Source organism: Oreochromis niloticus, linkage group LG3, assembly GCF_001858045.2.
Source record: "Oreochromis niloticus isolate F11D_XX linkage group LG3, O_niloticus_UMD_NMBU, whole genome shotgun sequence".
NCBI classification, from domain to species: Eukaryota; Metazoa; Chordata; class Actinopteri; order Cichliformes; family Cichlidae; genus Oreochromis; species Oreochromis niloticus.
In genome coordinates, this window is record NC_031967.2 from 59,651,296 (window position 1) to 59,678,404 (window position 27,109).

The 27,109-nt window shown below is 40.7% G+C and overlaps 1 protein-coding gene and 2 long non-coding RNA genes across 3 annotated transcripts; 1 reads left to right on the forward strand and 2 right to left on the reverse strand.

Moving 5' to 3' along the window:
- Positions 1-4,446: 4,446 nt before the first annotated feature.
- LOC102081971 (uncharacterized) lies at positions 4,447-9,565 on the reverse strand. Its single transcript, XR_268306.3, has 3 exons — positions 8,946-9,565; positions 4,829-4,879; positions 4,447-4,654 (listed from the first exon to the last, which is right to left on the reverse strand). It is a non-coding gene; the product is annotated as an uncharacterized LOC102081971 (long non-coding RNA).
- Positions 9,566-11,770: 2,205 nt separating this feature from the next.
- Positions 11,771-21,203, reverse strand: LOC102081053 (interferon-induced protein with tetratricopeptide repeats 5). Its single transcript, XM_019356959.2, has 10 exons — positions 21,046-21,203; positions 18,949-19,125; positions 18,100-18,289; positions 17,835-18,026; positions 16,135-16,362; positions 14,275-14,416; positions 14,079-14,205; positions 13,853-13,997; positions 13,491-13,538; positions 11,771-12,820 (listed from the first exon to the last, which is right to left on the reverse strand). Exons 1-10 carry the CDS (start codon positions 21,048-21,050, stop codon positions 12,608-12,610), a joined length of 1,467 nt encoding a protein of 488 aa, XP_019212504.1. The 5' UTR covers positions 21,051-21,203; the 3' UTR covers positions 11,771-12,607.
- Positions 16,369-17,323, forward strand: LOC109201428 (uncharacterized). The gene is made up of 2 exons (XR_002061467.1): positions 16,369-16,815; positions 16,934-17,323. It is a non-coding gene; the product is annotated as an uncharacterized LOC109201428 (long non-coding RNA).
- Positions 21,204-27,109: the final 5,906 nt, after the last annotated feature.

Here is a 27,109-nt window from a genome sequence, read left to right on the forward strand (position 1 = left end):
TTTGGTGGTGGCTATGGCGGAGCTTCCACAGAGGCCAGCAGGTGGATGAGGGAAGAGGAGGCAGGAGGAGGAGAGACCCCAGGCGCCCGCCAGTGTGAGTGTCAGGTGAACTGAACTTCAGGTAAGAAGTTATGACCTGCAGTCTATCTGGGTCAGATATAAACCAAGTTTAGGTGGAGTTTATTTTCATTGTGCTGACTTTTTACAGTCAGTTACAATAACTCGTACTGCGTACTAGCTAGCATGACGGAGTTTCTATACAGCTGGGTGGGTGCTATGATGTTACTGATAGTGAACTTTATTTTATTCATAAGGTTAGTTAGTAGAGTTGCCAACGGCTCCTTAAAAATGGAATGGTCCCTCATTCAGAGAAAATGTTACGCGTTTTGTATTGAGCTGAGAAGAGAGCAGTTTGTCCCGTAATTCAGCTATAATGAAAAAGACACAAAGCTGGAGTTATTCTGTGTCTTTGCTGCACAGCTGCCTCTTCTTCTCTCATTCTCTCCCCCTCCCTCTCCTGTTCCTACTTCAATCATGAAACTGATCAATGATCAGCTGATCGGCTTTTCTCTCTTGTTTGTTTATCGCCCACTTTGCGCCAGAAAGAGGAAACCAGCGGACGTCCCGCTAAACAACAGCAGCACGTTTAAGCTTGATCAGCTGTTGTTAGAATTTATTTAAAATTAATTACTAGTATCAGCTGATGTTTGCTGGAGCCACAGCTGTAAAGCTGCTGGTCATGATGTCGGTTTGGATATGTGGTGAGAGGGAAACATGCAGATGAAACCAGGAGATGTCCTTACTGAATCATCAGAGCTGAACAGGTGATGGAGAAACAGGTTTACCTTTTAGGTGACATGAATGAGCTGAAGGGAAGTTATGAACTGTTTCTGAGAGACAAATAACACCAGGATCCTTTTCTATGTAGCTGACAGCTGGTAACTGTGCAGGGGCGGGTCTAGCAAAGTTTTGCCAGGGGGCCAGGTAGGGCATTAACAGGGAAAGGGGGGGACAAGGAAATACTTTTCTTTCTTATTCTCATTTAAAATATCTAGCTTTTATTAAATAATTATCTGAAGCTTACAACCAAAGTTTTTGTCTGACGTAAAATGTATAGACATCATACATATACCAACAAGACTGTACATCACTGTCACAACAGCGTTTGTTTTCATTCAAAGGCTTTATGGCTTTAATACCTGGTGGGCCGGTCTCTGGTCAAAATGCCCAATTTTTTGTCCCAGTCCAGCCCTGCAGGTTAACACTGGCAGTGTCACCATGCCAGCTGACTGTATTTCATCATCAGCCAGTGTTGTTCTTTATACATCAATATTACCAAAGTTTATCATAAGGCAGCATAGAAAGTATTTACTTGCTTTCAGGTTTTATTCAGATGTTAGTCTTTTCATTTATTTCCCCACTTTTTTCCTGTTTCAAAATCAAACACCAGTTTGTGAGAAGATTATCTTCTTTTTTTAATAGGCAGATAAAGTTTTGCATTGGCTAATTTGCCAATTGTATGTTAAAAATGTTCGTATTTTAATATTCAAAAATGTTTTTGCCCAAAACATATGTGCACTATATGTCAGTAAAAATACTATGCAAATATTGCTGTCCTTGAATGCTGAGTAAACACTGACAAAGCACTGATTGTATCTCTTGTACTTTATCAACGCAGTATCTAAAAACTTTGCACCGTAGTGGTTAAAACCTCATTCTAATAAGAGTCAAAAGCGCATTTGGTTATTAGGTTTACAGGGTTATTGAATTATGATTAACGGTCGGTAGAATTTTTTTAACATTATCTGCCAATTACATCTGCCACCCTTCTCCAAATCTGTGCCCCTACCTGGCTCCCCCAACAAAAATTTTCTAGACACGCCACTGACAACTTTATCTTTTATTCTGAGTTAGAGTTAAAGAAGTTTTACTGCCAGATGTTGTCAGAATTTTTTAGTTTCCTTAGTTATTTGTAAGTCAGCACAAAACTAAGAAAAAGCCTGATTTGTAAGCCTGTCTTTAAACAACGTTGAAGGAAGCACACATCAGGTTGTGCTCATTGAATGTTTTGATTATGAATAATGTGGCCACCACCTAACACAAAGCTCCACTGTTGGCTGTTTGCTCTTTGGCAGCCGTTCAGCAGGTTTTCCATGAGAAGACACATGCTTGCTGCAGTGCCTCTAATTATAAAATCCAGCTGTAGTTGGGCAAAGCAGTTTGATGCATTTGTGTCATTAACATATTTCATTGGCACTTGTTTGAAATGATGCTTTGGGCACATTTCAAACAATGTGCCCAAAGCACCTCGACCCCCCTGTTTGCGTTTCAGCAGAGAGAAGTCTGTTAAAGGAGAAATTTCAAAGAAATTGCAAACAAAAGAGGTTTAAAGAGATGTCTGAAGATGTCCTTAAAATGATTCTAGGTCAGTTTAAGCTAGACTAAAGAATAAAATAAAAGAGTGGCATATGCTAATGTGCTACAGCTGTTTACAGAAATGAGTTCTACAGACATGCAGGCTGAACTTGGTTAATTCTGCTTCAGGTAAGAAACTTTTTGAATCTCTGATGTTGCATCAGCAGTGTTGGGTAAGTTACTTTAAATTAGTAACTTAGTTACATTACTAGTTACTTCTCTAAAAAAGTAACTCAGTTACTTCAAGTTACTCGTTACTTTCAAAGTAACTAGTTACTAGGGAAAGTAACTTTGGTTTTACTCAGAATTCTCTTGTTAATGTGTTGCTTCCATAACTGGATACCCAGCAAGACTGCCAGTCTTCTAGCTTGCTTACTTGCCACATGTGCACTGTGCCACCTACCAACAGAAAGGAAAAAATAATGTGCACATTTCCACGAGAGAAATCCCACGCCTGGACCATCGTTGACCGCCGCCATGATTCTAGCCTGCTTTTTACATCCAACACAAAAACTGCAGTCGTGGTGCTTTTGATTGTACTCAGAACTTGGAAATTCTGCCTTCTGAATAGGAAGATGTAGGTAACACCAGACTGCAGATGAGCTGCATACAGAGCTGGACTGGGACAAAACAATCGTCCCGGGCATTTTGACTAGAGACCGGCCCACCATTATAGGAAAAATTATAAAGCCTTTGAATGAAAACAAACACTGTTGTGACAGTGATGTACACTGTTTGATGGTATATATGTATCAATCTATCAATTGTTTGTTGTAAGACTCAGATAATTATTTTTTTTTAAAGCGAGACATTTTAAATGAGAATAATAAAGAAAAGTATTTCCTTGTGCCCCCCTTTCCCTGTTAATGCCCTACCTGGCCCCCTGGCAAAACTTTGCTAGACCCGCCCCTGCACAGCTACCAGCTGTCAGCTACTTAGAAAAGGATCCTGGTGTTATTTGTCTCTCAGAAACAGTTCATAACTTCCCTTCAACTCATTCATGTCACCTAAAAGGTAAACCTGTTTCTCCATCACCTGTTCAGCTCTGATGATTCAGTAAGGACATCTCCTGGTTTCATCTGCATGTTTCCCTCTCACCAGATAACCAAACCAATATCATGACCAGCAGCTTTACAGCTGTGGCTCCAGCAAACATCAGCTGATACTAGAAATTAATATTAAATAAATTCTAACAACAGCTGATCAAGCTTAAACGTGCTGCTGTTGTTTAACGCGACATCCGCTGGTTTCCTCTTTCTGGCGCAAAGTGGGCGATAAATAAACAAGAGAGAAAAGCCGATCAGCTGATCATTGATCAGTTTCATGATTGAAGTAGAAACAGGAGAGAATGAGAGAAGAAGAGGCAGCTGTGCAGCTTCAGCTTTGTGTCTTTTTCATTGTAGCTGAAGTCCGGGACAAACTGTGTTCCTTTTCACCTCAGTACGAAACGCGAAATATTTTCTCTGAATACCAGACGATTCTGTTTTTTACGGGACGGTTGGAAACTCTAATAATTAACCGTATGAACAAAACAAAGTTCAACATCAGTAACATAGCACCCACCCAGCTGTATAGAAACTCCGTCATGCTAGCTAGCACTCAGTACGAAAAAGTCAGCACAACGAAAATAAACTCCACCTAAACTTGGTTTATATCTGACTCAGATAGACTGCAGGTCATAACTTCTTACCTGAAGTTCAGTTCACCTGACACGCGGACCGGCGGCCGCTTCGGGTCTCTCCTCTTGCCTCCCTTTTCCTTCATCCACCTGCTGGCCTCCACCATTTGCTAATGTTATTGAATCTGTGGAAGCTCCGCGATATCCACCACACGAAGTAACGAGTAACGAGCCTATCTAAATCCCAGTAACGAGTAACGCGTTCCTGGTTTTGGCATAATAACTAGTTACCGTGCTCGTTACCACAATAATAACGTAGTTACTGTAACGCGTTACTTAATAACGCGTTAGTCCCAACACTGTGCATCAGTGACCGGGAAACTGCTTTATATATAAAATGTTTTATTTCCACTTCATCACTGGTTCAGTGCAGCTGTATGACTGTAAACACACACAGATTATGATTAAATAAATAATATATAATATAGAGAGGAGAGCAGGGATTTGTTTGGCAGCCAGCTGGATGTCACTGGTCACACTGGTCAGACTGGTTACACTGTGGTGTAGGTGTGTGGCTCAGCTTCAGTAAGGAGTAAATGACCGCTGGCTCTGGTGGAAGATCTGAACACAAACACACAGATTAGAGAAAATTTAGATGTCAGGAGGCAAACTGTTTCTATTTTCACCTCTCCTCTCTGTCCTGTAATAATTCCAATCTTATTGATCTGATCTGTTTACCCTTTACCTTCATGTGACCACATTTTTGGAGCTAGTATCAAACCTGAGCAGCTGTACCTCTGTGCCTGCTGTTTGTCCTGATGGTGATTTCTCCATAACTGACGTCATCTGTTGATGAATAAAATGCAGGTGGATCACTCTCTACCAAAACAAAACAAAGTCATGCCACTCACATGAAACTCATCATTTAGGATGAGATAAAAATTGAGTTTTCATGAATTAGCGCTGCAAACATGAGGACTTTGCAGCTTGTAAAAACAAAACGCTGCTAAGCCGTGAAACCAAATAATCCAAGCAATATCAATTAAAAGGCTTTGCAGTAAATTTGTACCTGATCATGAGTACGGCCTCATCACAGACCTGAACTATTCTGTGTTCAAATGCTGCACAGAAAACCAAATGTTTCTGAGTGCAGTGGACAAACTTTGGCTACGTCCACACTAGCCCGGATAGATTTGAAAACGGCATTTTAATCTGAAAACGCTCTGCGTCCACACTAGCGTTTTCAGTCGTTTTCACAGAGTCGTGCGTCCACACTGAAACGGATGAAAACGCTTACGTTCCAGTCCTGCGCATGCGCAAAAGCGAGTGAGAATTAAAGAATTTGAAGAAAAGCTATCCGGAGCATGTACAGACTGATATTCATCTTTTTTTTTTAGGGCAGTCAAAATTGAGAGCAATCAAAACAACCGCTGTATAATGCACTCTGCTATCTTTGTTTATTTGGTCACATGACTGCATCACATGACTAAAATACGTCATCGTTTTAGAAAGTCTGCCTTTTCGTGTGTCTGCGACGGGACAGCTTCGTTTTGAAATGTATACGTTTTCGAGAGCGTTTTCAAATTGCTGTGTTTTTCCTTGAGGAAAGTGCCGTCTCAGTGTGGACGGGAGGTCAAAACAGAGAGAAAACGATGCGTTTTCAAACAAAAAAGTATTAGTGTGGACGTAGCCTTTAGGTGTTAGCAGGACTGTGTGCTGTCTTTGATAAAACATGTTTTAATTTAAATTCTTGATTATCTCACCTGGTTTTAATGTACACACTTGTCTGTAAATAGTTAATGTATTATTTCTGGCTAGTTATGACATTATTTCCTAGTTTTTGTTGGTTTTCTTATATTTTTATTTTGGCTAATCTGGAAAAGCTATTTTCAAGGCACTACCCCCAATAAGCTAGCACTCTGACTGTTCTACTTTATCAGTAACATAAATTTGTTGCATCATGAAGAGTATGTATGTATATATCTATATTAATATGAGTTTAGATTTGAGTGGGGTTTTTCAGTTTTTCACTACCAATAGTTCTTCATTAAAATTTTCAAACCAAAACTTTTGGATTTATTGGAATCAAAGTGCTAACTAGCTTTTTAAGCTCTCCACCATTGAGCTAAATATCAAGTTATTAGCAGCTGGATAGCATAGTTGTAAGACTGCACACCCTTGGAGCGGCCTCGAGTTTGATTCGCCCCTGGCAGTGGTATCCAGTAAGTGTCCTCGCTCGACCCCCATGCTAAAAAAAAAAACCCCAAGCCCCTGAGATGGCGCAGCCTCAGCTGCATGTCCGCTTGGACACAAGCATTTCACTACATATTGTACTCTGTATGATTGTGTATCTCTGAAATAAAGGTTGTTTGCTTGTTTTGTTGCACAAGCTTTCAGTTCCCACAGATGCTAAAGAACGACAGCATGAGCTGAGGGTTTGCACCAATGATAACTTTGAACTGTGACTCATGCAAAGCTACACTAATAGAATCTAAGAATGGTACTTTAGAGCTGGATGTAACCAGAACAGGAGAAATAAAAGCATTTCAGGAAAAAGATCTCACTAGAAAGCTGCGGTTGGAGCCTTGTGAAGCTTTTGAGGCCTCGTCTTGACTGTACAGAAAAAAGATTTGAAGCTTCCAAACCTTAAAGACAGGCCAGTGATATGTGATAGGATTGTCAGCGCCAGTTATGGCATCCAAATTGTTGTTGTTGATTCAAATTTCAATAAAAAAGCAACAGATTTTTCATTCTGAGAATCGCTGTCCACATATGAAAGTGTTACAGCATTTTGTCCATTTGCCGATAAAATGTTTAAACGTGTTTTCATGTTAATCCATCACTTTTATATCTGTCATATCTGTCTAAACCTGCCTTAGACAGATATGACAGCTTTGTTCTGTGGAGTGAGACGACAGTTATTTCAATATCAGTGTTTTGGAGCTGTGACCAATGTTCCCTCTAAGCTGCGCGCGTGCGCAATTGCGCACTGCTGACACGGTCTCTGCGCACAGAAAATCTGCATTGCGCACAAAAAAAAAAAATCTAACCTGAATTGAAATTAAAATGAAAACTTTAACAATTTTGTTTTGCAGTGTTAGTCAGTAAGTGACTGGCTGCTCCTGTATGGGATTAGAACGATGCCACCTTATCCCATAGTCCAGCCAATGATGCGATTCACATTCGTATATACGCAGCTAATCAACGTGGTTGACAGGCTATGACAGCGTCCTTATGTGCCGACACCGGTGTTTTAACGAGCAAAGCGGCGTGGCTGATGTGGAGTGAAGCCACGTTAATGACAGACGGAACAGTTGACGGAAAAAGTGTGGACTTTATACCAGTTTTTAAATTGTGTTGATGGGCCACGTAAAAGCAGAGTTATGATAAAAATATCTGCAATGTTTGGTTTTCTTCCTGAATACTACCGTTGTTTATATTTACTGCGGGAAGAAACGGTAAAAACGGCGTTTTATAAGGAAAAGGCTCGAAAGCCTGTGAGCAAAAACACCCCACCACCTCCCCTTTCCTATTCGTCCAAAAAAGTACCGTGTCGACCAATCAAAAAATGATATGGCAACGTGGCATCTAGTTGTTTAGAAACGGGGGGAAGTTTTAGGAGTGACGGCGGTGTTTTGAGACGTGAGAGATTTGCGACGTTTAGCGCAAATGTTGTGTAGTTAGTGTGTAGTTAGTGTGTAGTGTAGTCAATAGTTTTGTTGTGTGTGTCAGAACAATGAGGCGACTGCTGAATGTTACAGGTGTTACAGGAGTGATACATCTCCTGTTGTCAGGCCTGCAGGTATCAGGCGGTTGTTCTCCTTTATCTCATAGTGGACAGAAATTATTTTTTGGAGTGGCACAAATAATTTGTGTGGCATCAGATTTGATACAGAACAGCTGATTGTTCTGTAAATAGTTTGAAATGTTTATTTAAAAATGCATTGGCTGCATTAAAAAAAATTAGCTGCAAAAAACTTTGTTGTTTGCTAAACTGAGTTACTTTTTTGAAGGAGTAACTATATAATTAATTGCCCAGCATTGGCCATTATATACTATATTTTGCAGACAGAGAGTTACAGGACTCTCTCCCAGACCACAGACTCATTATACAAGTCAGAGCTTTATAAAAAAAAAAAGAAAGAAAGTTGTGTTTTCGAAATCGGAGTTCAAGTTATTTTTACTTCCAATAGTCTTAACATACTACACAGGTCAATGACTAGATTTCTTTTACATTTTCATTGTAAGTGGGCTAAAGTAGTTAATTAAAGGTAGTCTAACATAAATGTAAATGCTGTAATTTGATTTGATTTTAATAAACCATGTAACTTGGATGGATTCGATGCTGGCGTGACCACAGTGCACACGTCTGATGTCGCTCACAGTGGTCCAAGGGATCGCTCAGGGAGTTTGTGCGTTCGCTCAGACACAGGAAAAATTAGAGGGAACATTGGCTGTGACTGACTGTTTGTGAAAAGTTCTCATGCAGTTTAGTGGAAGCCATTTACAGTAGTAATGATCAATAGGACATCCTGGGATTTCTCTCATTAAGAGAACATGAAGCTGGTTTCATCATCACAATTCTCAACACTATGAGGCAGCGAGGACACACCGAGCTTTTCATGTCTCCTTATAACTAATGAACCAACACCACACTTCCATTGTTTCACTGAGACGTATGAAACGTCATTGGTCACATGATCGAGTGAAACAGGCTTCAGTCTCAGTATCAAATGTTCATCCTGTTCTCTGGTTCCTGCTGTTTCTGGCCTTATTAACTCCAGAGTGAAGTTTGTGCTTCAACTGTGTTTAAGTTTAAGTGTTTAAGTGTTTGATTTATTTATTGTTCAATATTCTGACTTCCTGTGGGCCTCTCTGCCTTCAAATGAATCTAGCAGTAAACTCTATGTACCTTTACTCCTCTTTGACCCGTATCGGTCGTCTGCTGCTGTTCTTCTCACTGATGAGTAGATGGCTGCTGCTGCTGGAGGATCTCTCTCTTTAAAACCAAATGAAAAGATTTCACTTATAACAGAACTGATACTGCTGCAATTCCAACATTTGGAACAATAAGATTTATAAATCAGCTGATAATGTCTTATATCAATACAAATAGTAACACCATGTTAAGTTTTTAAGTCAAAAAACAGGAAACTGGAAGGCGGCACATGTTCTTCACATCGAAACTCTTTGACCACAAAGTCTCATATGTAGCATCACAGTTCACACACAGGAAAACAAAAAAATTTGTATACATTTCTAATGTATTAAATGCATATATTTTAAATATATTAAATATATAATGCTTAATTTGAAATGCTGAAGTTCAGAATAGTTTAGTTGCTAATTTAATGTAACTTTCAATTTGAAATGCAAAGGTCCTCACACAGACAACAATGCTTCCTGTGCATCAGGTGACTGTTTTTTGTTGTTGTTGTTGTTTTAACAGGGGTCCGTTCTTCGTACCTCGCTAAGTAAGTTAGCCGGATTTGATTGTTGACGATTTCGCGTGATCTTGGATCATTCGGTTCTGCGAAGCTCATCCGGGACTTGCTGTCATAGCAACAGATCTGTAAGCGTAAACCTGCTCGGGAGCAGGCTTACTTTATGTAAACAGGATTAGATCGCGGCCACTCAGGTATGTCCGCTGCATTTATACGAAAGCAACAGCGATATTTCTCCACTGTTTTTCCACAAATAAATATCATCAATGTAACTAAAGATAATGCAGCATTTGATTCTTTTATTGATTTCATACAGATACATACAGGTCATTTCCTAAAAAAAGGGAAATGTACTATTAATCATTCTATTACATGTATTTGATTATTTCAGATGTAATTCATATTTTAGAGTAGTAATAGTAAATTACTTCGTGCAATCAAGATGAGAGACCACGACTATAAAAGCGAAGGTGGATTTGGGAAGTCTGTCGCAGCCATGTCCTGTCCCGTTCGTACGCAAGCAACCCATTGCGGAAGGTGCAAGATTGATAAGGAGAGTTTACAGAATTTAGCGTATATTGCGGGATAGACAGGATCCTTTAGCTCAGCGTGACAGTGTGCTCATAGAGAGATGTCGATTTTCCCGTGAGGGTATTATTCACTTAACCAACTTGTTGGATCCCTATGTTAAGAGTTCCACTCACCGTAATATATCTATATATTAGGGGTGCAACGATACTCGTATCGATATTGAACCGTTCGATACAGTGCTTTCGGTTCGGTCCGCGTGTGTATCGAACAATACAACATTTTTAATTTATTTTATCAACTTTTCTTCTGACGATGCTGTCTGTGTTGAGAGCTCAGTGGATCTGCGTTTGACTACTCCGCCTAGGCTGCACTGTCGAGCGCAGATCCACTGAGCGCAGCGCAAGCTAGCAAGACAGAAGCTAAGCTCTGTCAACATGGCAAATTGAACCTCCCCCGCCCGCATTCAGATCTGGCTTTTGGAACTATTTTGGTCTTCATGTGAAGCATGACCCTGAAGGTAAGCATCATGGACAAAAGTAAAACAGTATGTAGGATGTGCCACGCAATGCTCAATTACATGGGTGGGAACTACTGTGTTAGCGCAGTTAGCTCGTTAAAGTGTTGACTCCGTCCAGCCCCAAGCACGGGTCGATCCGCGGTAGCTCGTTAAGGGAGATTCGCCGTGTTGTGGCGTTAACGTCATTTCAGATTAATGCTGACAGCACTCGTGGGAACACAATGAATATGACTGCACATTTACGCCGACATCATCCTAGTGCAAAGACAATTGGAAGCAGACAAAAACAACAAGCATGCATGCTACAAACTTTACCCGAGTCATTTAGACAGCTGTTAGCACATGATTCTCCTTATGGGGACCTGATATGTTTAATATGCTGCTGAGAATATACCCCAGAAGAAGCGTATAGTATAGCTTTTATTTTGGAAAGAGCCATTTTTCTGTAATAAACTCTCTTTTCCAAAGATGAGGGATTTCTCCATCAGATTTATTTTTTTATTACTTTGTTGTTTTAGCAACATTACATTTAAAAACTGTACTTTAAAGTTAAAATATATATTTATAATTTTAATAAATGACAAATTAAAGAAGCATGAACATTTTTTTGTATCGAAAAAATATCGAACCGTGACACCAAAGTATCGAACTGAACCGAACCGTGAATTTTGTGTATCGTTGCACCCCTACTATATATGTATATATATATATATAGATATATATATATGTAATCCGTTACTAGTCAGATAATCTTAAAGTTTTTTTATTTTATTGTGCCTGTAATATAAGAAAGTATATATATTTTATATATATATACTTTTATATAGGTTCCTATATACAAAAGTCTCACACCCTCCCTGTAGTCCTTCTACATGTCTGCATCATGTTGTTTGTGTCTGTATTGTCTGTCCACTCTGTTAACACTAGAACCACCACTGGAACCTCAAAGCTTTAAGAAAAAACAACCCCCCCCAAAAGATCTCACATTACATGACTTTTCCTAAAATGGGGTTAATCATCAAATACTGCATGTTTAAGTGAGATGGATCAAACGGAAAAAGCAAGTCACTTCACCTCATAGAAATTAATATGCTGCCACTTCTGGTGCCAGGTTATTGTTTACACAGATTTTAACATGAAGGCTCGAGCAGAGCTGGTCAGAGTGGGGAATGTGTGACTGACTGTCTGGAAACCAGGCAGGTTCCTGGCTGTGTGCAGGCAGGAGAGGACTCAAATGCAGACTCATGGAGGCAAAGACAACACAGCTTTATTTGCTGGCTGGTAAAACAATACAAACCACTCTGGGAAATAATATAAACTAGACACACACAACCATGAGGGTACAGAAAGAAACACAGGACTAAAGTCCACTGAGGGCAAACGAGGGGATGAGACACAGCAGGGAAACGTGGGGGAAGCAAAACCAGAAACACTGATGTGAGACAAGGGCCCTCCCTAGCTTAGCCTCTTGGTGGTGGGAAACTGCACAGTGAACCACTAGGTCATGTATGCTTACTGCACCAGTTCTGTCTGATAACTTTGGCTTATTTGATTCTGCATGGTGAACACAGACATGGGGAGGACACAGTTCAGTGTACTTCTAGTGCCAGTGCCAAGCTCAGATAATTGGGGAGGGTTGTGTCATGAATCAGTCATAAAATATTTAACAAATCAAACATGTAAATCATCATGAATGAGCTTAGCACACTGGTTCAGTCTGGGTTAACACTGACTGCCCCTGGTGCTGTTGTGTGTTTTCTTCAGTTTTGATTTTCCTTTCTACACTTACATTTTAATTTGAGTTCTCCTAACTTTCCTATTTATCGTTTTTGAATACTCTTCTGTTAAAAATTGTGCAACATTTAACATTTTTCTCCAAGATATATAAACAAAACAAAAAAGATACATATGCAAATAACAAATTTTATGATTTAGAAACTAAGAGATAAAATACATATTCTAAAGATTAATTCCATCCTGCTCTTTCTGAGTGTTTCACTCTCAAAACAAGATCAAAATACTTTTTGGCTTGCATGTTAGATTGTAAGAATTAGTTATAGCCAGTTTTTGCAGTGATCCTGATTAATCAGAGGATGATCCCTGCAGCTCCAGGCGCAGCTCACACAGAGCAGACAGGTACTCTTCATTGTCCTTGTCATAGTTCAGAGCTTTCTCATAAAAAAAAGCAGCTTTCTTGCTGTCGCCCTCAGCTCTGGCCACCTGACCCAGCAGAGCGAGAGCCTTGCCATCACCCCGATTCTTTGCCAGACGTCTCTCAGCGATCTGCTTCAGTTTCTGCAGGAAAAAATAGAGGAACAATGAAATATTAATTTATGTTCCAATGAAGTAGATTCTGTTCATCTGGACGTAACGTTTTCAGTGGGAGAAAACATTACAGTCATTATGCTTTAATTAAAAAAGCGACATTTTGAAATTTGAACTCTGGATGCTAAAGGATCTACCTCCCATCCTACATTTAAATAGTATAGACACCACAAGTAAGCCCGCAGTCTGAGGTTGAATTGCTCTAATGGGGTGATATGGTACCATAAGGTCTTTAAGATAAGATGGGGCCTGATTACCAGCTTAAAATGTTTCTAAGGGGAAGAGTTTTCAGGGGACAACAGAAGGAGAAAAGCTATACAGAGGTGTGTAAGACTGCAACTCTGGATAGTCACTTGGGGGGTTTTCATAAATTTGGCCAGACTTTCTGAAATGAAAGGAGTTTCATCCAAAGTGAGACAGATGCCACATCTCCTCACAAGACCTAGTGAAAGACAGTACCACTGGCAGTCACCAGTAGTTTTCAAAAGGTAAGTTGAAAACAGTCCTCAGGAGCACAAGTAGGTGGTATTGAACAAAACATTTAAATCAAGCGAGCTTTGATATGAGGTTTTGCTCACACAGTTAATAACAACACTGAGTTTATATAACACGTAACCTTTGTTATGTCTCTAGTGCTCACCTTAGCACACTGTCTCCACTCATATTTTTTCAGTGGTATCAGCAGCCCCTGCAGAGAGAAAACAGCAGAAAACTATCATTAAGATAAATCCATCCAAACCAAGGTCATGTGGTAGATGTGAGCGGTAACATGTTTCACATTACTGCCCTGACACCTCCACCCTCCAAACAAGGCCTGTTAGTTTTCTTCTTTCATTGTTCTTCTTGGGTTGAAACGTGGAACATTAAGAGGCAGCTGCATGTCTAACACTGGACATCAGCTGCCTCACCTTGGTGTAATTTGCCCTCTGATGAATCAGCTACCTGTCACCTTCATTTTTTCTTCAGTGAGGACCAATCAGAGTCTGGCACCTAGAAACTTACCTTGGTATAGTGAGCGATGGCTTGAGCCTCATTTTTTTTGTGATAAAGATGAAAGTCACCGCAGCGCTGATGGATAGTCTGACAATCCTTTTCCTCCTCCACCTCTGGTAACTTCTTCAAGCACTGCTGATAGGCCTCCTCAGCCCTGAGAAACAAAGAGATGATGAGCAATTTACAGCCAGAGGAAAGAAAGGAGGAAACCCTGCATCTTTGTTTAGACGGGTACCTGCTCATATCCCCTGCCTCTGCATACAGCAGTGCCAGATCAGCCCACGCCAGGACAAAAGGTCTCTTCCTCTTCACAGATTCTTCAAGGTGACTGATACAAATACGCCTCCACTTACGCACCTTTTCTGTGGAGCATTAAAGGATGATTTGAGTTGTGTTAATTAAAGAAAAACATGCAGTATATTTCTGTGTACCTCTGTTGCTGAAGGGCCTGCGACACTCCTCAGCAATTATTTTCTGCTTGTAGCACAGAACCAGCTGGTAGTTGAAGGAAGATAATTGATCGCCCCTTTTCAGTCCTCGCTCAAACACAACAATAGCCTCATCCAGTCGTTTCTGCAACACATTTAAAAACACTAATCAGATACAAATATTCAGATCAATTTGAGGATAAAAGAAGAAAAATAACAGAAGAATGGTTTAAACTCTCTTAACAGCTATAAATGCAAACACTGGAAAAGTGATGAATTTAGAAGGAAATTCTCTCTTGTTCACACCAGCAACTTATATAAATGCATGAAAGTCTATAAAAAAGAAAAAAAGGAGGGAAAGGGGAAAAAAGACGAATGGAATCCCTCAGACAAACCCAGACTCCAAGCTCAGGAGACAATCAGGAGACAGACACTATCTCTACTTTTAAGATTAGGCTTAAAACTTTCCTTTTTCCTAAAGCATATAATTAGGGCTGGATCAGCATTTCGGCTCTGCTTTTTGTAAGTGATATGGTTCTATATGCTCATCAGGTTTTGGCCTCCAACTTGCACTGGAGCGGTTTGCAGGCAAGTGTGAAGTGGCAGGAATTAGAATCTGCACCTCTAAATGAGAGGCCATGGTCCTCAGCCAGAAAAGAGAGGAGTGCCCACTCTGATTCAGGGACAAATTACTGCCCCAAGTGGAGGAATTGAGGTGTCTCAGGGTCTTGTACACGAGTGAGAGGAGATTGGCAGATGGATTGGTCCTGCAGCTGCTGTGATGCAGATGCTGCCCCGGTCAGATGTGGTGAAGAAAGAGCATAAAAGCAAAGCTCTTGATTTACCGGTCGATCTACGTCTCTACCCTCACCTATGGTCACAAGGTTTGATGAGATGAGATTGCAGATGCAAGGGGCAGAAATTAGGTTTCTCCAAAGGGTGGCTGGCCTCTCACTTTGAGATAGGGTGAGGAGTTTGGGCCGTCCAAAAGGGGCTCAGAGTAGAGCCGCTGCTCCTCCACATTGAAATAAGTGGAAGAAGATGGATGGATGGATATTCATAAATTTGAAATTTAATCAGTGTGTCTGTACTTACCATGGGAAATTTATGATACTTCCTGTAAAACATTAATACAAATTTGCAGCAGTGGACGCCACAGTTGACTGTCTACCTCAGGTTTAATGACTGATTCTTCTCGTCCCCAAATCAGTACAGTATCAGGATTAAGGAGAGCAAAAACACCCAAGCTGTTCAGGATTACAAAATAGGAAAGGAAATGAAGGCCTAAAGCCAGCCAGCATCCCTAGAGATTACGGAGTTGTTCTAAAAACTCCCAGGAGCCCAAAATGAACACCAAACTTTTGGAGATTCATATGAAAGTCAAGGACAGGTTTTATAACCTTTAAATAAAGTGTCTTTATTGACCTGGGTGCTGTTGATGATGCTCTAATAAGGCTTGTATGGTTGAGGAGGCCTTAAAGTTGATGGTGAATGTGCTTTCATTTAAAGACAGCAGCTAATGGCATGAATGGTGGGCCCAGAAAGATTTCCAGACTAGAATCTTGGACCTCTATCATCTGGTACCTTTACCCTCAGGTCAGGCAGAGTTGGAGTCTGTTGGTGGTCTCGTCTCCTCACTGTCACCAAGTGGTTAACATTGAATTAATTTCTAAGTATAACACTGCAGGTGCCTTGACATACTGTAAATAATGTTAGAATAGTTTCTATGAAGAAAACGTTTTCAAAAAACTGAGGATGAGTCTCTACAGACGGATTTCTTAACTTTTGTTTGATCTGCTGTTACTAAGCCAAAGACCCAGTAAGCAGAAGTAAGAATTTATAAGACCAAAGTTGCAGACTTACCCGATTACGTAAGTATTTTCCTGAGTGGCGGAGGATATGAGGGTTATCAGGATCATTTTCTAGTGCTTTCATCACCAGACTCTCAGCCTCTTCGTATTTCTTATAGGCCGCCAGCTTCGCGCCCAGCATGCACTGCAGAGCAGCGTTATTTGGGTTGATCTCCAATGCAAAGCGAAGCTGTTTGATGGCCTGGGATTCCTCATCTTCCTGTAAGTTTTCTAAAACCCACTGCAGATGAGAAACTGGTTAGTCCACAGTTTCTTTTGCTTGAATAAATATTAGTCATTGAAACTTCTAAAAATTATACTGACGCTGAAGTAACCGAGGCCACTGATGGAGCCCTAAAGTTTACTCTCATCATTTGGTGCTGTCTTGATTTTAGGAAGTCCTCTTATAGCTCATCACCTACTGTCATTAAAGCTGCTGATATTGGGATCGTTGAGTTATAAATATCTAGGTTTGGTACTTGACTATAAACTGTGTTTTGAATCTCATGCTGATGCCACTACTAAAAATGTTCAACAACGACTGTTCTTTTTAAGGAAAATGAGATCTTTTAATGTCTCATCTGAGATGCTGTCTTTGTTTTATAGAAGTTTTATCGAATCTGTGATGTCCTTTTGTATCGCTGCCTGGTTTGGTAACCTGACGGTGAAGAATAAGAATCGGTTGGGACTTCTGGTAAAAACTGCAAGAAAATTTCAGCATGCTGGCAAGATGGACTTTTGGCCATTTACAATAAAAATGTGCTGAGTAAGGCTCATTCTATTATTAATTGTTTGAACCATCCACTTCACAGTGAGTTTGAGTTGTTGCCTTCCGGCCGCCGTTACCTCCGAGGAAGACCAAAAGACTCCAGGTTTCTTTTATCCCCACTGCATCTTGTCTCCTTAATGGCAAATAACTGTCCTTAGACTTTCTATTATTGTCATTATTATTTTATATTATTTTTCTGTTTCCTTTTATCCTGCTGCTAAACTAATCTCCCCTTGTGGGACAATAAAGAATTTGAATTGAATTGAATTGAGGAGGAACATACCCATATAAGGTAATAAACTTTTCATTCTTAGTGTTAAGATTAGTGTTAAGATGTTTATACTATACCAGTATTTTTAAAATGCACAATAAACTTTTTTGCCTTCCAGTAAAAGCTAAATCAAACTATGACTTACTTTTATTTGTAAAGAAAGCAATACTGTTAAATACACCACATTTCTTCTGTGCTCAGCTGCAGTATCCAGATAAACTACATAATTATGCCACATCATTTTTAGCAATTTAGTGATTCCTGGAGCAAAAAGTAACTTTTTGAAAAACTCTGTTACATTCAGAGCATCTTTTAAGTTGAATAAACTGCCCTATGCAATTAGAGAACTAGCGACTATTCATAATAATAATAAAAAAACATTTAAAAGCCTATTTATACAGTTTTAATAAATACTGTAAATATTGTAAGAGGGTAATGTTGTGACCTGTTTTCCGTGTGTATTGTGCCTCAGTGCTTATATTTTTACGATTATTGTGGATGTAAGAGCCAAATCATGTGGATGTTTTGCATCTTTATTACAATCATCTTTATTGTATAATGTTTTATTATATTATACTTGATGGCTTGGGCCCCAGGAAGATCAGCAACCACTATTGTGTAAGCTGATGGGGTTCCTTATGAATAAATAAAAAAATCTCATCATAAAACTGACCTGTTCTCCGTAAAAGAGGACAACAGCGTAGCAGGTGTTCCACTCAACGTCATGAGTCTGTACCTCAAGTGCTTTACGAAAACAGTCGATGGCTTTTGATATAGAAGACCTCGACACCTTAAAATAGGCCCAGCCTTGTTCCCCGTACACCTCTGGAAGGAGACTTCCTGATGAACCAGTGGGATACTTCACCTGCAGAGGGAGAAGGAAGCGTCAGAGGTTCAACAGCAGTGATCATCATGTTTGATCTGATTGGTGTACATACCAGTATGTCCTCGACTCTCTGACAGTAGCTTTGTGACTGTGCAAAGTCTCCATCATGGTATTTCAGCCAGGCCATGTCTCCATACGTCACAATCAGCCGCTTCTCACTCTCATCACCGTAACTCTCCCTGATGGTCTCCTCTGATTGGTTTAAAAGTGACAGCGCTTCCTCTCGTTGATCCTGAAGATACCTGAGGACCAACAGGTCATCAACAGATGTTCAACAGTTGGTGTTTACAACACCTGACAAGAAACCGACTTGAGGGTTCAACTACACCTTGTTGGTAGTTTGACTCAATTAAGGTTTTTATCTGAGGTTCATGACTCCAGGGTTAATTACTGCATTTCCACCAGAAAAACAAGAGTCCAAACAAGCTTCAGGAAACAGATTTATATCAAGATTCTTAAAGAATCAGAAACTTTAGTCCAATACTCCAATAATTTTTCTCTTCCTATCACGTGTGTCTATTAAGGTTGAAATAATGAAGTAAACGTAAAGCAAGCTGAAATTTTTCTTCTAGCTGTAGCTTTGCTATCAATCTGGTAATTACTCATTCTTAATGTTAACTTATGAAGTGAGTTGAACATGAGCAGCCATATCTACTCCAGACAAAATGTTGTTACATGAAATAATTTAAAATTCATCTGTGTTAGCAGCAGGAACACTGCTGGTAGGTAACATTAGCAGAAGAAAGACAGCTCAGGGTTGGATCTGATCCTGAAAACAAAACAATCTCTCTATCATTCAAATATAAATCCTGCTGATGCTGACCACAGTTTCCTTGGATTTGAATGAGCAGAATAAATCCACTTTAGCTTTACTTTCATCAAACAGCTACAGAAACCGTACCTGAAATAAGCCAAAAGGCTGTAGAAGCAACCTGCTCCTTTATATGGACTCTGATGAAACTCTATGTCAATCTCTGTTCGGGTGATCAGTTTTTTCAGGTCTATGTCCAGCTTCAGATCCCAGGTGAAGTGACACTGCAAGTGCTGCAGCCTGCTGAGCAGAGCGCTGCTATCTTCACTGTAAGAGAGTCACAAAGAAAAAAGCTGTGAGGACCATCACAGTGAGAGCATCAAACCTGGACTGGCTGAACCGAGGCTCACTCAGTGCTCTGACACATCTGAGGATCCTGTTTCTACGACCAGCACATGATTAAACATCCTCACTCAGAAACTCTCATGCCAATTCACCCACACTTCCCAGCTCCTCTCCTTGAGAAAATTCAGTTTGTGTGATCAATCAATGAAATCAATGATGTGAAGTAGACCTGTGGTTTGAATCTCACACTGAGGAACCAGAAGAAACTTTAGATGTGGAGAGAGACACAAACACAGGGGGACAGCTAATGTTGTGATACACAGGTTTGTCCTTGTGGAATATTTTTGACATTGTTCTGTTAAATATTTTTGGATATGAGACCACACAATTAGTTTTTGTTTAATTCATTTGATCACATGCCAGTGTTAAAAAGTTTAGTTATTGATGTTAGATGTGTCATGTTTCGGCTGTGTGCAGGCAGGAGAGGCCCCGAACGCAAACTCACGGGGACACGGGAAATAAACTCAAAAGCACTGCTTTATTGCAGACTCAAGGAAAGGATACAAAACTAAACTACACAGTGAGGCACACAAGTGAACACACAGCATGAGGGATGACGCGACACTGATTCAGAGAAACACAGGGTTTAAGTACACTGGGAAGTAATGAGGGGAATGAGACACAGAAGGAGAGCACAGCTGGGAGAAATCAGGACTGACGAGACAAGGAAGCAAAGCAGGACACACTCACATGAGACAGACCTTCAAAGTAAAACAGGAAGTACAACACTGAGACATGAACTTGACACGGTGGAGACAGAGCAACTAAGAAACTGTGTGGATTTTGATGCACAGGGATCGATGTGCACGTGATACAAATCTCAACATTGCAGTGATGTTGAAGGTTGGAAAGTTTAGGCTGGTAGTAGAATGAATGAAGTGCATTCCAAGCAGCACTAAGTGTGCAGCACTCTGTGCACTCCTCAGTGCAGTGCCATGCATTGCTCTCCAGGAACTGAGATTGTTTGCTTGACACTGTTCAGCCACTGTACAGAGACTCTATGCATGATTGTGAAACAACAAATAATAATAATAATAATAATAATAAATTTTATTTGAAAGCGCCTTTCAAAACACTCAAGGTCACTGTACACAGTAGAATAAAAGCAACATAAAAGCAAGCAGTTCACAGAATCATAAAAGCATAAGGCATAAACAAATAAAATAGCAGAGTGGAGAGGTTATGTGGGATAAGCTATTTTGTACAAGTGGGTTTTGAGTTTGCACTTAAAGAGAGAGAAGGTAGAGATATTTCTTAAATCAGGAGGTAGGGAATTCCAGAGTCGAGGAGCAGAGCAGCTGAAAGCCCTGCTCCCCATGGTGACAAGACGGGGGGAGGGGACGGAGAGTGAAAGGGAAGAAGAAGATCTGAGACAACGAGATGGGGCGGTGATCTTAACCAGGTCAGAGAGATATGGAGGAGAGAGATGATGAATAGCCTTAAATGTATACAAGAGTATTTTGAAATTGATGCGATATAAAGGGTCGACTGCACAAGAACCGAAGGGTGAGAGTCCTGAGGTTAAAGTGTTAGTGCAACCTGTGAAAGTAACAAGGGACAAGTGACAGCTGGACTGAAGGGACCAATGAGACCATGTAACACAAACAAAAAGTCACCTCATCCTCTTATTATGTCATATCCAGTATTCAGTTCAACTAATCAAACATAAAAATTTCTAATATGAAACCAACGATTCACAGATTTTTGGACTGTGTTTCTTTGTATCCCTCTCCGTGCACCTGAGCGCCAGGTAAACTAAACTCCTGCTGGATTTAAAGTCCACTCAGGTGGTTCAACTTGTGATAAATGACCGATTATTTATCAAAGATTTGGCAGACTGACCTCATGTTGGAGCAAACAGAGACCTCCTCCTCCTCAGACTCAGCAAAGTGATGACTGAACACGAAGAGTGAGTGGACCGATCTGTGAAGCTGTCACCTCAGTTACACAAAACACAAACAGCCCTTCTCCTGCTGCCTTCAGGGCCCCGATGAAAACAGGTAAAAGTGAGAATCCATCTGCTCGTGTCTCTCCTGTCCTCTCGTTTCCTCTCCTCTCCTCTCCTCTCCTCTCCTCTCGTGAATTTAATGACCATAAATATAAATTATGTTAGGAGACGGGAGGCACACATTTGAGACAGGAGGAAAGCGTACCGACGAGAAGGCTGGCCTTTCTGTTTTACATAACCTCACGAGGAGTCTTTGAAGGCACCACGAGGGGACGTTAAGTTTCGTTTCTGCATCTCAGCTGAGAGCGTCACCGAAGACCACTGATCAGCCATTGGTCTGTAAATAAGTGATTTATCTGTATTTTTTCTGAGGAAGAGAGGGGCTGTTTCTTGTAACATGACGTGAGTCCACATTAGCTTCACAGCAACTTTCTGGTTTCTGAAAACCACCACAAATAATACAGATACTAGTACTAACGGAGGTGGCAAAAGTACAGACAATCCAGGGGCGGATCTAGAAGGGTGGCATGGGGTGGCAAGTGCCACCCTAAAATGATCCCTTGCCACCCCAAGTGCCACCCCAGTTTTGCATATGACAGTGTTGTTTGTTAAAATAAGATAGCATTAACAGTTTGAGCGTAGTTACAGTCAACAGGGAATATAAATGCTAAAACTGAATATATTGCATGTTCCCCCCCTCCACCATTAACAAATGGTTCAGCCCATAGCAGGGACCGGCTTTTTTGTTGTTTTCAGTAGCAAGCGATGCTTATGATTGTGCCAGAGCACATTTTGAACAACTCCATGGGAATTTCGGATTTTACACAGGTGGTTGGATGTTACACTCTGGAAATGGAAGGAAGGTGAGTGTTATTAACTCTCTGTGGTCCACGGACACGCTGCACCTCCAAATCACATGACTAACGTAAGCTGACACAGCAACAAGCTGCAGCCATGCTGAGTCTCTATTTCAGCCCACATTGAAAGTTCTGACTTCAAAGTTTTTAAATTTTAATTACAGGCCAGTAAATCCAGAGTTATGATAATATATATAATCCATGCTTTTTACTAAATACTGTCGTCACGTTTTTGTCTGTGTGTTTTAAGCGTTTTCTAAGGACAGCGCGAAAACAGTAAAGAAAGAAAAAAAAGCCACCTCTTTCTTATTGGTGGAAAAATACACCATGTCGACCAATTAAAAAAAAGTCAACACGTGGGATTTGGTTATTTGGTTGTTTAGGAAGAGGGGAGAGTTTTGGGAGTGACGGTAACGGCAGCAAGACAGAGCCAGCAAGTGAGAGAGAGAGTGAGAGAGAGAGAGAGAGAGTTTTTAGATGTGTTAGATTTGTGACGTTTAGTGTGGAGTGTATAGTTAGTGTGTTGTGTTGTCTTGTGTAGTTGTTCTGTTGTGTAGTCGTTTTGTTTTGTGTGTCAGTGAGGGCACTAATGAATGTCACTAAGGCACATTGCAGTGTAAACACTGTCACTAAGTAGAAAACCAGCGGAGTGATACACCTCCTGTTGTCAGGCCTGCAGGTTTATCCCTGTGCTGTTCTCCTCTGTCTTTTGGTGGACAAACTTTTTTTACTGGCACATCATTTGTGGGGCATCTTATTGCGAAACCTGATTGTTCTCTCATTTTAGTTTTAGTAATATTTTAAATGGTTGTACAAAATGAAGAAAACGGCAGGTGTATTGGCTGCATTTTTAGATAAATAGTTGTATATGTTTATAAATGTACAATTTATATTTGCATTTCAAGTTATAAAAATTTAGTCAACATGCCTGTGGTTTTTTTTTTTTACAGTAAAAAAATACTACTAGGATTTTAAGTTCTTTGTGTGATTTCAGATCAGTAATACTAATGCAGTATGTCAGTGAAAACAACTAAATTCAGTTGAGCTGAAAAGAATGATACCAAACAAGGCAAGGGGAAAAAAATAAAATGAAACAATCTGAGGGTGAAATACAAACGTAAACTCAAAAGGAGTCAAAAATGGCCGGTTGTATTTCAGACCTCGGTGGGTTAATCCAACAAATCATGAAAAATTAGGTTTAAATTTTTGTTCATGACAGTCCAGATTTCTGACATTTTGTGTAATTTAAGCTGTAACAATGTGATTGTTTTCTAACAAATAACAGTGTGAAACTTGAGTTAGACCTGTGTTTGTAAACGAACCGCCCCATGTTGTGTAGCTTTCTGGATTTTATACTTATTGGGCTACACATTTATTTATTATACAGGCTATACAGTACATAATATCAAAACTCACATGTTTTATGTAACTAAAGTGTGTAATTATGTGGGCTACAGACAATAATTAAGTTATAGACTATGTTTATATGAAAAACATGTATACTTAGTGCATTTGAATTATTTTAACCATATGTAACCACCTGCATATGTGTTTGGGGGGGGGGGGGGGGGGGGGGCTTTGATTTTGCCACCCCATTTGATTTCTTTGCCACCCTCATGCCACCCTAAGAAAATTTCTCTAGATCCACCCCTGAGACAATCTGTAGTTCAGTAGTAAAAATACTCAAGTAAAAGCTGAAGTACGGATTCAACTTCTTTGCTCAAGTGAAAAAAAGTTTTTTAAAATGTAGAAAAACAGGGCCAGGAGTTCCAAAATGATTAAATTAAATATGACATAATTAACTGAAACTGGAATTAATAAATAAATAGATAAACAATTAAATGTCATCAGTGTTGGGGATGAGTTCCTGCCCCAAGTGGAGTATCTCGGGGTCTTGTTTGCGAGTGATGGGAGAAGGGAGCCGGAGATCAACAGACGGATTGGTGCTGCGGCTGCGGCTGCACCGGTCCTTCGTGGTGAAGAGGGAGGTGAGTGAGCTTCCGCCGAAGGGTAGCTGGCCTCTCCCTTAGAGATAGGGTGAGAAGTTCGGCCATCCGGGAGGGGCTCAGAGTAGAGCCGATGCTCCTTCACATCGAAAGGAGCCAGCTGAGGTGGTTCGGGCATCTGACAAGGATGCCTCCTGGGCGCCTCCTGGGTGAGGTGTTCCGGGCATGTCCCACCGGGAGGAGGCCCCGGGGCAGACCCAGGACACGCTGGAGAGATTATATCTCTCGGCTGGCCTGGGAACGCCTTGGTGTTCCCCCGGATAAGCTGGAGGAGGTGGCTGGGGAGACTGCGGTCAAGTGAGCCCTCACTTGCGAAGTCACAGTCAAGCTAGCCGCCCTGCCAGCCGCACCTAAAATGTGGTTGCACTATTCTTACGCATATTACGGTATGGATGCCGACTGGCTTAGAAACGCAGTCTTTTGTGTCCTGACACTATTTAACTTCACAATCCACTCCGTTTTGGTTCATCTCCACTTTTCCCATTGTGATCCACAGCCAAGATTACTGTACGAATCAGAGAAAATTAACAATAAAATTTGCCTAATATACAGTACTGTACTTTTAATATCTTCATCTTTGACCTCAGATTACATATAAACTGTAAGAGGTGCCGCAGATATCTCACTGGATTCTGACTCTAGGCCGTCTCCACTCTTCCCCCTGTCATCCACAGACAAATTTACTGTACGGTTTTCCAGAAAATTGATAGTAAACTTTGCTCAATTTACTCTACTGTACTCTATATATTCCCAACTTTGAGCTCAGATTACAGGAAAACTGTACGAGGTGCCGCAGATATCTCACTGGATTCTGACTCTAGGCCGTCTCCACTCTTCACCCTGTGATCCACAGACAAATTTACTGTACGGTTTCTGAGATTGCTGTGTTAACAGAGTATGACAGAGGCTAAGAAAATATACTGCCTAAAATATTATCAAATTTAAACAAGAAATTACAAAATTTCCACATTTGTTGTCATTGCCGTGTGTTCAGTAGAGCATTATTTAGTCATAAAAAATACATATCATTGAAATATCATCAGTAAAAGAAATACTCTCACTATGTAAGACATGTTAGCAAATTCAGTTAATAAATATTGTATCAAATCTATACAGATGTTTAAAGGCATAATGCAAAGCATGTTTGTTTCTTATGGCTTACAAATGTGTTTGCCTTTAACATAATTTACATTTCATTTGTACAGTTTCACAGACGAAACAATAAAATAAGTTTCCTGAACTGTTCTTCATGGCCAAGATTTTGAATCCTTTTGAGGGTGATGCATTATCCATGAAGGTGAGCAATTTGTTCATTGACCTCTGATCCTCGCTGACTCTGACGCCTCCTAATTCTGCTTCCAGCCTTGATGATTAATTTGTTCTTCCTTTTGGCATCCCTGTCACTGATGCTGTCACCAGTTGTCCACCAGTCTAATCTGCAATTCCAGTGAACCCAGAATTACCTGTATCTTTGTAATGTTTCCAAAATATACACTATATGTTGATGGGCATTGTCCCACTTTTTTTCCTTTACAAGCAGTGTTGGGACTAACGCGTTATTAAGTAACGCGTTACAGTAACTACGTTATTATTGTGGTAACGAGCACGGTAACTAGTTATTATGCCAAAACCAGGAACGCGTTACTCGTTACTGGGATTTAGATAGGCTCGTTACTCGTTACTTCGTGTGGTGGATATCGCGGAGCTTCCACAGATTCAATAACATTAGCAAGTGGTGGAAGCCAGCAGGTGGATGAAGGAAAAGGGAGGCAAGAGGAGAGACCCGAAGCGGCCGCCGGTCCGCGTGTCAGGTGAACTGAACTTCAGGTAAGAAGTTATGACCTGCAGTCTGAGTCAGATATAAACCAAGTTTAGGTGGAGTTTATTTTCGGTATGCTGACATTTTTGTACTGCGTACTAGCTAGCATGACGGAGTTTCTATACAGCTGGGTGGGTGCTATGTTACTGATGTTGAACTTTATTTTGTTCATAAGGTTAATTATTAGAGTTTCCAACCGTCCCGTAAAAAACAGAATCGTCTCGTATTCAGAGAAAATATTTCGCGTTTCGTACTGAGGTGAAAAGGAACACAGTTTGTCCCGGACTGTAGCTACAATGAAAAAGACACAAAGCTGAAGCTGCACAGCTGCCTCTTCTTCTCTCATTCTCTCCTGTTTCTACTTCAATCACGAAACTGATCAATGATCAGCTGATCGGCTTTTCTCTCTTGTTTATTTATCGCCCACTTTGCGCCAGAAAGAGGAAACCAGCGGATGTCGCGTTAAACAACAGCAGCACGTTTAAGCTTGATCAGCTGTTGTTAGAATTTATTTAATATTAATTTCTAGTATCAGCTGATGTTTGCTGGAGCCACAGCTGTAAAGCTGCTGGTCATGATATCGGTTTGGTTATCTGGTGAGAGGGAAACATGCAGATGAAACCAGGAGATGTCCTTACTGAATCATCAGAGCTGAACAGGTGATGGAGAAACAGGTTTACCTTTTAGTCAAAGGAGTTTGCAAAGAAAAGCGTCTGGACTTCTTTGAGTTGCTTGAAGACGTTTCACCTCTCATCCGAGAAGCTTCTTCAGTTCTAAGGTCAAATGGCCGAGAGTCCCAGATTTAAACCCAGTGGGAGTATCCCCCCAAAGAGGGACAAAGGACCCCCTGGTGATCCTCTAATCACATGCGACAAGGTGTGAAAGCGGGTGTGGTACCTAATCAGCCAGGGTTTCGGGTGAGCTCATTGTGAAACCTGGCCCCACCCTATCATGTGATTTCCTGAGGTCAGATGGCCCAGGATGTGAGTGGGCGTTAAGGCGTCTGGTGAGGGAACTCAAAACTGGATTATAGATGGCAGTGTGATAGATAGATGGTCTTCAGACCCAGCAACACACTCAGACACAAACTGGTTCACCCGAAAGACAAAACTCCAAAACACAGACTGAACAACGTGGTGTATGCTGTACAGTGCAGCGAGGAATGCCCGGACCTCTACATTGGAGAGACCAAACAGCCACTTCACAAGCGCATGGCACAACATAGAAGAGCCACCTCCACGGGACAAGACTCAGCAGTCCACCTGCATCTTAAGGA

What these genes read in the sequence shown, in the direction of transcription:
- LOC102081053 (XM_019356959.2), bottom strand. An exon ending in TCCTCTTTTACGGAGAACAG is followed by an intron (nt 16,363 to 17,834) that starts GTCAGTTTTATG and finishes TCTCATCTGCAG; the next exon opens with TGGGTTTTAGAAAACTTACA. An exon ending in CAGGCCCTTCAGCAACAGAG is followed by an intron (nt 14,206 to 14,274) that starts GTACACAGAAAT and finishes AATGCTCCACAG; the next exon opens with AAAAGGTGCGTAAGTGGAGG.